The sequence below is a fragment of the Dioszegia hungarica genome, assembly GCF_025882075.1.
Source record: "Dioszegia hungarica strain PDD-24b-2 chromosome Unknown MKK02contig_6, whole genome shotgun sequence".
NCBI classification, from domain to species: domain Eukaryota; kingdom Fungi; phylum Basidiomycota; class Tremellomycetes; order Tremellales; family Bulleribasidiaceae; genus Dioszegia; species Dioszegia hungarica.
Genome location: NW_026515768.1, coordinates 1,954,717 through 1,966,514, shown reverse-complemented (window position 1 = coordinate 1,966,514; position 11,798 = coordinate 1,954,717). Strand labels below are relative to the sequence as shown.

General features: G+C 58.3%; 2 protein-coding genes across 2 annotated transcripts; one reads left to right on the top strand and one right to left on the bottom strand.

The window, feature by feature from the left end:
• Nucleotides 1-824: 824 nt before the first annotated feature.
• On the top strand, nucleotides 825-2,781 carry MKK02DRAFT_42925 (P-loop containing nucleoside triphosphate hydrolase protein; the record flags this gene model as incomplete). Its single annotated transcript, XM_053092211.1, has 6 exons — nucleotides 825-1,278; nucleotides 1,324-1,523; nucleotides 1,582-1,699; nucleotides 1,761-2,062; nucleotides 2,113-2,433; nucleotides 2,491-2,781. 6 exons carry the CDS (start codon nucleotides 825-827, stop codon nucleotides 2,779-2,781), a joined length of 1,686 nt encoding a protein of 561 aa, XP_052948306.1.
• Nucleotides 2,782-2,973: 192 nt separating this feature from the next.
• MKK02DRAFT_42924 (putative cell polarity protein) lies at nucleotides 2,974-11,342 on the bottom strand (the record flags this gene model as incomplete). The annotated part of the gene is made up of 8 exons (XM_053092210.1): nucleotides 2,974-3,651; nucleotides 3,706-6,580; nucleotides 6,628-6,764; nucleotides 6,809-9,163; nucleotides 9,209-9,677; nucleotides 9,720-10,171; nucleotides 10,223-11,127; nucleotides 11,321-11,342. The coding sequence occupies 8 exons, from the start codon at nucleotides 11,340-11,342 to the stop codon at nucleotides 2,974-2,976; spliced, it is 7,893 nt and encodes a 2,630-aa protein (XP_052948305.1).
• Nucleotides 11,343-11,798: the final 456 nt, after the last annotated feature.

The following is an 11,798-nucleotide window of genomic DNA, read 5'->3' as shown; positions in this document are numbered from 1 at the left end:
ACAAAAGCTGTCTACAGGTATGACTGACCAGATGGGTGCAGAGCTCAGGTATCTGCTCGAGTCAGCGCAAGTTTGAAAATTTGCTTCGGTGACAAGAGGGGGAGAGAAGAATCAGAAGTTTTATACAGCCATGTATCGTCTGCATGTTGACCTACTTGCCCAGCCGTGAGGCCAGACAAGCAGGCTGACTCAGGCGGTAATTCCCAAATTGGGGCATCATTGAAGGGGGAGGGAAGAGGTAGGGGAAGACTGGGTTTAGATACTTACATCCGTCTGTCAAAGCTCAAAAATTTCCGAGCGGACTAAGACCCAAGTATACCTGGAATAGTCAGCCCATGCTCTATAGCGGAGCTCTAGCTGGAAGTAGTGATCAGAGCTGTGCATCTATGTGTCTTCGGCGCTTGGCCATCACAGACTCTAGTTTGAATTGAAACACGAGGTCATCCAGTCGGTGAAGGGGGATTTGGGGCGGGAAGAAATTGGGACTCACCAACTTCACTACTACTGCTCTGCGGAGTCGAGCTATGCTACTGAGCCACGGATACAACTGACGAAAGAACAAGAGGAGAGAGATGGATAGATGGAGGAGGGGAGCGCAGCGAAATTCTGCGATAAAGAATTTGGCTGGAGGGGGCTGATTACGGAAGCAGACATCCCATACCTCGATCAGATCACGTGCCGCTCGGGTTTGTTTTCCTTAGGAGGTGTTTACTGTATTTATCCCAGAAAAAGTTGAACCACCACTGAGAAGACCTTCACCACCCAGCACAAGTTATACTCCTCCCCGCTATACTCCCTCACCCCAGCTTATACACTCACACACAATGGCCTCAGTAGCTCCACCTCAAGACCCTAGCCTCAAAACGGCCAAGAAGAGGAAACGCCCCTCCCACGCAGCTTCCACAGCCGGAGACGCAGCTCCAGCGGCAAAGAAGCAGGCCGAATCCACGCCCACCGCCTCATCCTCCAAGGTCAAGCTGGACGATGCACCACTCCCTCCCCTTCCTTCCGCGTCTGCGCCAGCTCAGGCTCCAGCGGACGACTCGATACCATATGAGCGCGTCCCGTTCTCGACCCTCTCCCTTACACCTCAGACGACCTCGGCGATCGAGCGGATGGGGTTCGATACGATGACGGAAGTCCAGGCGAGGACTATCCCGCCTTTACTGGCTGGGAAGGACGTACTGGGGGCTGCGAGGACAGGGAGCGGGAAAACTATTGCTTTTTTGGTGCCCAGTGTGGAGCTGTTGAGCACATTACGGTTCAAGCCTGTCAACGGTGAGCTACCCGACTTTCGACCCGAGAGCGCAGCTGATAGCGTAGGCACCGGAGTCATCATCATCTCGCCTACACGAGAGCTTGCACTGCAGATTTTTGGCGTTGCCAAGGAGCTCATGCAGGGCCACTCGCAGACATTTGGGATCCTGATGGGAGGCGCAAATAGGAAGGCGGAGGCGGATAAGCTGGTCAAGGGTGTGAACCTGATTGTGGCGACTCCAGGGAGACTGCTGGATCATCTCCAGGTAAGCTGCTGGCTCCGACTGAGCTCGTCAGCCATGATACTTCAGCTTACACTCGCAGAACACAAAAGGCTTTGTCTTCAAGAACCTGAAGGCACTGGTCATTGACGAGGCGGACCGGATTCTGGAGATTGGGTTTGAAGACGAGATGAAGGCGATCATCAAGCTGCTCCCTGATGGTCAGTTCAGTTCCTCTTTGTCTACTGGCGTGAAGGTTTGGACTCCAACTGAATCATTCAGAAAACCGTCAATCTATGCTCTTCTCCGCCACCCAAACCACCAAAGTCACCGACCTCGCGCGCATGTCCCTCCGTCCCGGTCCCCTCTACATCAACGTCGACGAGCGCAAAGCGGCATCCACCGTCGATATGCTAGAGCAGGGCTATGTCGTCTGCGACAGCGACAAGCGCTTCTTGCTGCTGTTTAGCTTTTTGAAGCGCAACCTCAAAAAGAAGGTTATTGTGTTCTTTTCGAGCTGTAATTCGGTCAAGTACCATGCGGAGTTGCTCAATTATATCGACGTACCGGTTCTGGACCTCCACGTAAGCTGATGCTTCTTTGTACGGGGAATAGGGCCCAGCTGATTATGCAGGGCAAGCAAAAACAACAAAAACGAACAAACACCTTTTTTGAATTCGTCAACGCCCCATCCGGTATTCTCCTCTGCACAGACGTCGCCGCGCGCGGCCTCGATATCCCCAGAGTCGACTGGATTATCCAGTTTGATCCCCCAGACGACCCGCGCGACTATATCCACCGGGTCGGGCGGACAGCGCGTGCCGGCAAGGAAGGGAAAAGTCTGCTTTTCCTTTTGCCTTCCGAGTTGGGATTCTTGCGGTTCTTGCAGATCGCAAAGGTGCCGCTTAATGAGTACAAGTTCCCAGAGACCAAAGTCGCGGATGTTCAGAAACAGGTCAGTTTCGCTCTTCTCCACTCACCCCGCGAAACGAGTCGTAGGCTGACCTCACAGCTCGAATCCCTACTTTCGAAAAACCACTACCTCAATACAACAGCCAAAGAGGGGTATCGATCCTACCTCCAGTCCTACGCCTCATACTCTGCCAAAAAGATATTCGACGTCAACAAGCTCGACCTCGCCAAGGTCGGTAAAGCGTTCGGGTTCCCCGTACCTCCTAAGGTCAACATCAGCGTCGGCGGGGTCAAGGCGAAAAAGACAAAAGAGGTCGATGCGGATTCGGAAGATGAGGGGGATGGAGGCGTGCCGAGGCGGGCGTACTATAAGAAGAGGACGAAGGTGTAGGCGGGCGGCGGCGAGCAGACTGGGGGCGAGTTAGGCGGATCTGGTTTTGGGTTGGAGGGTCTCATAGATATATGTAGTTGCGCAGATGCATGTTGACTATATACCTTCCTTCGATTTCGTTTGTATACAACATGATGGCTCGTCTAGATATACACACAGATCACCTTGTCGCTCCTGCTCCTACCTACTGCGTTACATGCCCACATTCCTACGATCACTCGGACTAGGCGTTCCCGCCTCTTCCCTCTGAGCAGCATACCACCCCGCCGAGCGCATCAGTACTGGCGTACTCTGCTCGCTTAACCCCGCATACCCCTCGTCTTCTTCCTCCCCACTATCCTCCTTCTCCTGTCTCACCCACTCGCCATCGGCTCCGCCCCCGGTCCCATTCCCATTTCTACCCCCGGGTGCACCCCCAGCTCCGGCACCAGCTCCCGCTGCGGTCCCAGACCCGCTCATCGCCAAAGACGTCATACTCGCACTCATCATCCCCTCATCCAGCCCAAAAACATTCTCCGTCTGATCGTGATCATGATCATGCTCTGGATCAGCCAGATCCGACGAGGCCGAAGCCGACGAAAACGACGGGTTGGCCGAGTGTTTAGATTCAGATCCCGACTGGGCAAAACCATATCCATATCCGTATCGTTGGCCGTGTCCGCCATTGGCGTATGCGCGGCCGTTCGGGCCGATATTGCTATGCCCATTCGACCGGGGGATATGTACGCGGGTAGTGGCCTCCATTCCGTCAGTCGAGGACGCGAGGCTCGACTCTGTGAATGCGTCAGAAGGGTTGGCGCGGTGTCTTGTCCGATTGATAAAGGGCTGGGTCTCGTATACCGGTGAAGAGATGGATGGGTTCCTCCCGCGCTAATTGATAAGCTGGGCTTTCTCCCGATCATACTTCAGGAAGAAAAAACTCACAGCCATGATTGCCCGTACTCTATCCTCCGAGAATGTGTCGGAAGGCTTGACGGCATGTCTCGCATTCCTTGTCCCGCCCCTCGGACTCTCTTCTTCCCCCTCGACCAGATCTTCCCCAAAGAACTGCCCAAGCGAGTGCAGAGCATTGACCAGGTCCCCCATCGAGGCATCATCACCCGACATCCCCGTCCCCGTCCCCGTCTCTGCTCCTCCGTCTCCTTCTCCTTCTCGTCCCTGCGCTCTCCCCATCCCTACATCTACCCCTCCTGGCCCCGAGGCCGATCCCGACCCAGAGCCAGGCCCAGACGCCTGCCCCAAAACCGGCGAAAAGGCCGGTAAATCAAAGTTCAAGCTCCCCTGACTTTCGTTTCCCTTCCCAAACCGTACATCCTTGAACTGCACCACCGAAAAGTGCGCAGAAGCCGCCCTCGTCTGCTCCCCACACGTCCCAAACACCGCCTTTACATTCTCCCTTGTCAACGCCGACATTTCCTTGCCTCTCGCGACGCTCCATCCCGAGGGCGAGATAGACCCAAAGATCTCGCCGGACGCCATCATGGACACCGTCAGCGCCTCGGCCTGCGCGGCGGCCACGATGGGCATATCGAGGATCTCGAGCGCGGTCGCTGCGTGCGGAGTGGAGACAAGGCGGAGGAGTGGCTGCAGCAGTTCCGTTCCGTGCTGGACGAGCGGGGCGCGGGATTCGGGGGACAGAAGGACGAGTTGGAGGATCTGGAGCGATTTGTCCCGCATCCAGTCGGTAGTGTTGAGGATGAAGCCGGAGAGGAGGGTGATGATCTGGAGGGCGTGGCTGGACATGTAGTCCCGAAGGAGAGAGCAGGCCTGGCGGATGAAATCGTCTTTTGACCGGAACTTGGCGCGCGCGAACGACGTGAGGAGGCGAGAAAAGGAAGGGAGGGACTGGGCATCCGCGATGGCCGCCAAGTCCGCAGCCATCATTCCTAGATCTTCATTTGGCTCGCCCAGATCCGTAGAGTGCAGCATCCACGGCAAGGCCGCCACAAAGCCATGGATAAGCCGATCGGCCGGCGCGTCGATGAGTTCCGAGCCGACCACGCTGGTCAGGCGCCGGATGAGGTCAAACGCCATAAAGACCGTCTTGGTCGATCGGAGACCGACGAGCAGTAACGCCTGGAGACGAGGGGGCGGACCGACCCAGTCCGGCGGCTGGAACGATAGTAGGTTCTTGATCACCGCCGGATCCGACAGATTCGTCTTGTCGAGGATATGCGAGAGCAGCTCGGTCACTTCGACCCATTCCTCCTCGTACGGCGTCGTCAGGCATGCCATAGCACACCAGAACAACTGGGGGTAGAGCGCCGTATCCGCCCCGCCTAGGTTCTGCGCGATGGCTCCGAAAGTCCGCAAGACCTCCAGATTGAACGCCTGGATCTCGGGCGAGGCGGTCCCGATGGTGCTAGACAGCCGAGCGAGGATGTCCGAAATTATCCGCGCATTGACGCGGGGCGAGAGTGTCCGGAAGACCTGGAAAGACCGGCACGCGAGGTGTCGAATGGGGCAGGATGTCGCCCATGTCAGGGCGAGCTCGCCCCACGTCTGACGGATCCGCGGTTGGAGTGGTAAGAGAACCCCAAGGATCTTCATGATCATAGTCGTCATGAGTGGAGGAGCGAAGAAGGCCGTGTCCGCTCCCCCTACATCGTCGGCCTTCCAGAATGCCGTCGACCGGCTCGCTGAAAGAGCAGTGAGCTTGTGCTCGGCCATCGCCCACACCGCAGCGTTGTTGGAGGGCACGCCGGAGAGGTCGCATATCCAGACCCGGAGGATCTGGAAGAGGATCCCTTGGCTCTGATCTCGGATCATAGCGACCGGCGAGTCGCAGTGCGCTACTGCGACGTGCAGCAGAGTGGGAAGGTGGACCGAGAGCCCCGTGTCATTGAGCCGATGGGGGAGGAGCTCGCCAGCGAAAAGAAGGGCGAGCTGCCCGGTAGAGAAGCTCTGTCCCTTCCCAGCTGGGACCGAGACGATCGCGTCAAGATCCGCCAGCGAGCTCTGCGGGCTCGGAGCGACATCCGGATCCGACGCGAGGGCCATATAATCCGGCTGGACAAAGTCGCAGATATCGTTGAATATCTCCTCGCCTGCCGATCCGAGTGACAGGCACGCTAGGACCCGCTGGCCGTATAGCACAAACTCGGCGCTGCGGCGCCGGGCACCCTGCTCGAACAGGTACTTGACGAGCGCGGTGGTATTGGCCGTATCTTCCGCCGAGGCGAATGCGGCAAGGACGTCGCATACCTCGGTAAGGTGGTCGTTCAGGAACCGGATGGCGAGGTACATGATGTTTGCGAGGGCGTGCTGCTCGAGGTCCGCCTGATCGGGAGGGAGGGCGCCAGGATCGAGGGAGAGCTCGACGTACTGCATCCAAGCGGGGATGACGCTGAGCGTAGCGGTCCGCCGAGGAGCTTCGAGCTGGCTCAGTCGGCCCACGCTCTCAGCGAGGAAGGCGAGGGCGTGGTCCGCGTAGATTCCCGCTAGGACATGCGACACCTCTTTCTGCGCCGCTCGGTAGACGCTGGGTGAGGTGCTCCCGATAGAAGGCAGCATAGGGGCTATACCGACCCGCATCTCGGCGTCAGGGAGCAAGAAGCCCACGAGCTGGAACGCCCGGAGACGGACGTCAGCGACGGGATGACCGAGCTTGGAGAGGGCGAGACAGCAAAGCTGTTCGACGGGGATGTCGAGGGTCTGCTCGACAAGGATCTCGGCGACGACGCCAAAGAAGGAAGATTCGAGGCTGAATTGTTCGCCCTCCCCAAATGACTGGTGGAGGACCTCGTCGAGCAGACGGGAGCAGTTCCAGTTGTGCTTAATGAGGGAGTGTAGCGCTTTCCTGCCTTGTCAGCTCAGTCCCGAGCTGTAATGTGACTTTCAGCTCACCGGGCAGTCTCGTGGTGATGACTCGCGGTGGAGGTAAACATGCCCCTGATCCACCGCAGCACAATCAGAGGGTCGACAATATGGCTTGACGCCTGAACAGCCGGCGTTGACTCCGTCGAGGTGACTAGCGTTCCTTGCTGGACGCGTCAGCTCGAGGTCGACATCCTGACTTCTAACTCACACATAAGCCCGCCATAGCCTCCGCCGCAGCCGCCGACAACAATTTTGTCTTGGCCTGCAGATCGTCCAAATACTGCGCCCTATCCCTCTCCCCCTTGTACGAATCCGACGCCACCTGGAGCGTATGCGATTCCCTCGCCTTGGCCACATCCGGTCTCCTCCCTACATGACACCACTCATAGCACAGCTTGAAGATCGCCCCTCTCAGCTCTTCCCCAAAGAACCGATCACTCGCGTCCAGCTTGCCTAGCGCCGCCGTAAGATTTTCGACGACGATACAAAACGAGCGCCGTAGAGACTGGAGCTCATAGTCCTCACGGACAGCTTGATCCGCCAGCATATTGTACGTGACGCGGACGAACGAGACCATGGATGATAGATTGGCGAGATGCGAGTTGGATTTGACGTCGAGGATGAGGGGGGAGATGAGCCGAAAGACGTGCGCTACGGCCGTCCAGAGTGAGTTTTGACTGGCCGTCTTTTTGGTATCTGCCAGTCGACGGACGACGCCTAGGAGGATCTCGGACAAGGCTCGGAGGTGTGATTGACCGGTACAACCCATAGCGTACACTGCGGCATCGCGATACCGCGAGTCTTCCCATGCGAGGAGGGAGGTGAGGTAATGGAACAGGACGGGCGTACTGATCGTATCCGGGGTGAGGATGATGACGTCCTTGGTGCGTGGTATAGAGGGAGTAGCGGGCTGGGAGGCGGGCGAGGGCATGGTGACGCATAGGACGGAGAGGTAGGTCCGCCAATGATCCGCGAGGATAGCGACGTCCGAGGAGGACCGATGCGTCGTACCTCCCCCGCCGCCCTTGGTTGTAGCCGCCGCCCGGGCCGAGCCCACATTCGCCACCGCCGCGACGTGCACCTGCAGCCGCATAGCGATCGGGATCAGGACAGATCGCAGCTCGTTCACCGGACCCGGCAGCTGCTCGACCACTCGGCTGACAAAGTAGGGCAGGATGGACAGCCATAGTGTCGTATCCTTGCCTACCTCGCTCTCGGCGAGACGCTGCAGGATTTTGCCCTTCTCTTTGGCCACCACGTCAAACCGCTGCCTATCGACTCCAGAGAGCCATGGAAGGCGCCGCATGTTCGCTAGCTCCGCCTCGTCCGGGACGATCTCGTAGATCTGGATGACCCGCGAGAGCGCCGCCTGGTCAGGTATGAGGCGGGAGTAACGGAATGCCGCCGAGGGACGACGCTGAGTACCCTCGAGATCCCGAGCGGCTGCCAAGACATGGCCCGCGAGCTTCCGAAGCGGAAGCGCCGTTGAGCAGAGGAGGAACAGCCCGCACCCCTCGATCTTGGCCATCGCGGTCGGCCCGATCGTGGGTGGTCTAGGCGTTCCCTCGTCCGGCTGTGCTCCGGCATACCGCTGATGCTGGACAAGCTGCTGGAGTAGATCCAGCCAGATCCCGACGACCCGCTCAAATTGCGACTCCAGCAAGCGGGAGCCAATGAAGGTATCCCGGAAGATATGGCGAGTTTCAAAGATGAACTCCCGGTACGTATTGACGAGGAAGAGGCATCGTGTAGGATCAGAGGCGACCCGCTTCATGGCCGCCGCGGCAGTCTCGCAGACGCGAGGATCGGCCGAGAAGGTTCCCCGGCAAAGGGCGTTGGCGATAGGCGGAAAACCGGCGTCCGGAGCGAGAGTGCGGGGGATGCTCTCCAGGACGGCAGTGATTAGACGCATGACCGGTTCATGCCGAGTTGCGTACGACGCATGAACATCGCCGTGCTTCCGAGTGACGACCTCGGCATTGTCGATGGCGCTACTCGAGGCCGTCCCGGTTACCGTCACTGCATCGCTCGACAGCAGTATCGTCCCCGCCGCCCGATCGCAGTTGAACAGCAATGACGCTACCGCCGGCCCGCACCTCGCCAACAACTCTGGTATCTCATCTTTATTCGCCACCTCCTCTGGGAGTGTATCCCCCGACATAGCCGGACCCTCTTCTGGCAGCTTGGAAAAGTCGGCAGAGACGGGCCAGGCAGCATGCCGTTCCTCCTCACTTGCGAGCAATGTCGCCGAGATGGCGCGCATGAGGCACGCCGCGCGAGTAGCGAGTGCAGGATCCGACACCGACCCGTCCATCCCGCGGAGAAAGTCCTTGAGGAACTCCTCGCCATAGTCGAGTTGGCGGGTGATGATGTAGTGGAGCATCCAGGTGAATACGTCGGGAGGTATGTCGGAGGGAAAGAGGGCGCCGTTTGTGGAAAAGAAGACTTTGGTGAGTTGGTCGAGACGTTTGCGGGTGGAAGTGACGGACTCGGAGCACCGGTTCAGGTAGATCCAGAGTAGACGATTGAACGAGTTGAGTGCGATGACCCGCTGAGAACGGTCCTGAAACTCAGCTATCGCCCAGTTCATGAAGCGCATTTGACTCACTCTGAGTTTTGGCAAGATAGCGTCCATACATCCCTGCCATTGCTGCATAAAGACATCCCTAGGCGACACCCCTAGCGCCACCACGACCAGCGGGAAGCTAGCCGCCCAGTACTTGGGTTTTGACGCCGCCGCCAGTGCCTTCTGAAGGATGAGGGCGATCGCCTTGGACCACATCGGGTGATTGACCTCCGCCGTAGCCGTCTCGATGACGGGGTGGAGCAGGTGGACGAGTGTATCGGCATAGGCGTTCTTGAGCCCTTGGCTGGTGACGTGCGGGCTGGCGTAGAGGGACGCGAGAGCCTGGATGAATTCGGATGACATCTCCAGCTCGTCCTCCGGATAGACTCGGATTTTGAGGTGTCGCATGCCCCGCAAAAGGTGCTCCATCCGTATATCGGTATCTTTCGTGGAAGGGAGAGCGGCGTACTTGCTCATCTCGCGGATGAAGCGGTCCGAGATGGTGAGGAATCTGCAAGTCAGCTGCGACGAGCTTCCGCTTCTGCCAGCTCACCTTGTCTTGGACAGCTCCCCCAACAGCTCCACCTGCAGCACCGCCACCGCCTTCTTATGCGGCGACAACTCATCCCCCTTATCGTTCCTGTACGCCGCAAAAGCATTTCCCTCCAGCGTCATGCCCAGCTCCTCGCCCATAATCTCCTTCGGCGTGATCCTGACCAGCTCAATCAACGCCCGGTTCAAGATATACTTGGCAGCTGCCGATTTCCGCCCACCCAGAATAGCCGCGGCGTCCTCTACCCGCATCTGCAGGCCGTGCGACCGATCAATCTGGGCCCTGACCTCAGACGCTCCGATCCCTTCGCAGTGCGACCGACACCAGGCATGAAGGATGTCTACGACCCGCCGTGGATGCCGTCGGGAACAGTGGGCTAGGGAGCCGATGAGCGTGTCGAGTTGGGTATCTGACGAGGATTCTAGGTAGGCGGGAAGTGAGGGTTGGGTATTCTACTATCAGCTTTCTTGTCGCGCCGCTTATAGACGTATGTCATAGCTCACCAGAGGACGCCCGCATATCCTTCCAATCTTAGCATCCGCAACCTCCTTGAAGTCCTTGAACACCACCCGTAACGCCTCCTCTCCCGGCGTCTTTCCATCTACGGGCTCATCCCCGCCGATACTCCCATGCCGCCTGAATCCTCCCCCAAAGTGTAATGAGCTCCCTGATCCACTTCCCGCCTTTCCTAGCCGGGACGGGGTCGACCTCGTCGGGATAGGCGGTAAACTCGGCATGGGGTGATCCTCCGCCCTGAAATTGCTCGAGCCCTGCGAGGTGAATGACCGACCACCTTGTGAACGATGCGACGAGTGATTGGTCGCAATAGACTGATTTCGCCCATACGCGTGGCTAGGTCCCGGGGAACCCGATGATCCGCCTCGGCCAGCTCGAGGAGACTGCCCGTGCATGCCACCAGCGGGCGAAGCCGACCCCTCGAACCGCGAGAACGGGTTGCGTAGGGTTGGGTACGCATTGGCGTCGAGTGTAGGGACAGGAGGGACCGCCGAGGGGCCACTGCGGTTGAAGGCATTCTTGATGCTCGCTAGAGATCCCTTTCGGCTCGCGAGGAAGCCAGGGGTAGAGCCGATAGAGGTACCGGCAGTGACGATGGAGGATTGCGAGCCGTTTGAGAACTGCCCGACTCTTCCTCGGCTGCTTGGAGCAGGCACATCCTGTCCGTAGCTCTGAGTGGGAACGCCGACGGTATGCGATGCGGGTGCCCGGTGAGCAGTGGGGCGATTGGGAGTGGTGCTGGGGCCGCCGAACCGGGGGATGGTGTCTGCTGAGGGGCGATGACGGTGGTTTGCACCTTCGTACTCGTTCAGCGAGGTACTGGAGCCGTTGCCGAATCCATTGCGGGGGAAATTGGGGAGCTGAAAGTCGTTCCCGTCGTCGTCATCAAAGTCTGCAGGTCAGCAACAGGAAAGAGAGCGGAAAGGAGGCATGAAAGGAAGTGATGCTGTGAGCGCTTCAGCCAGCTCGATAAGATACAGACGCGGCAAGAGTGGATTGCTCCTCAGGTTCGATAGACCAGACGAGATCCACCTGGTCAAGGTCCGTGTGGGGATGAAGATGACAGGACGGAGGGAAGGACCTACCTGGAATCACTATTTCTTCCATATCTCCACGAGTCCAAGTCCACTTCCCTCGATTCTTTTCCCGCCTATCGCAGGAGGTATTGATGGAGCGATCTGACCAGCAGTATATCCGGCGTGTACGTTTCGTATAGAGCTGAACGAGATATCGCGCACTTCAAGCTCGGACCGGTCGCGTCCATGCCAAGTACGTCACATTCCTTGACATGTTCCGTTGGAACTTCACCCCCCAATCAGCTCCCGAAATTCCCCTCCATACGTTAGCGGCTAACGCCGCATAACCCCGACACTTTATTCGCTGTGAATCACTGAGACGGCGAGATATGTCGATTACGGCATGCGTTTCAGAGTTGCGGTTGAAACTGCCTTGTTCGCCTCAAATGTCAGTGGACACTGGAGGCCTTGCATGTGTGGTACGTGGATGAGCAGAGCGGTAAATATGGCTCTGGCATTGGTAGACACTATCTCCAAACGGAAGAGG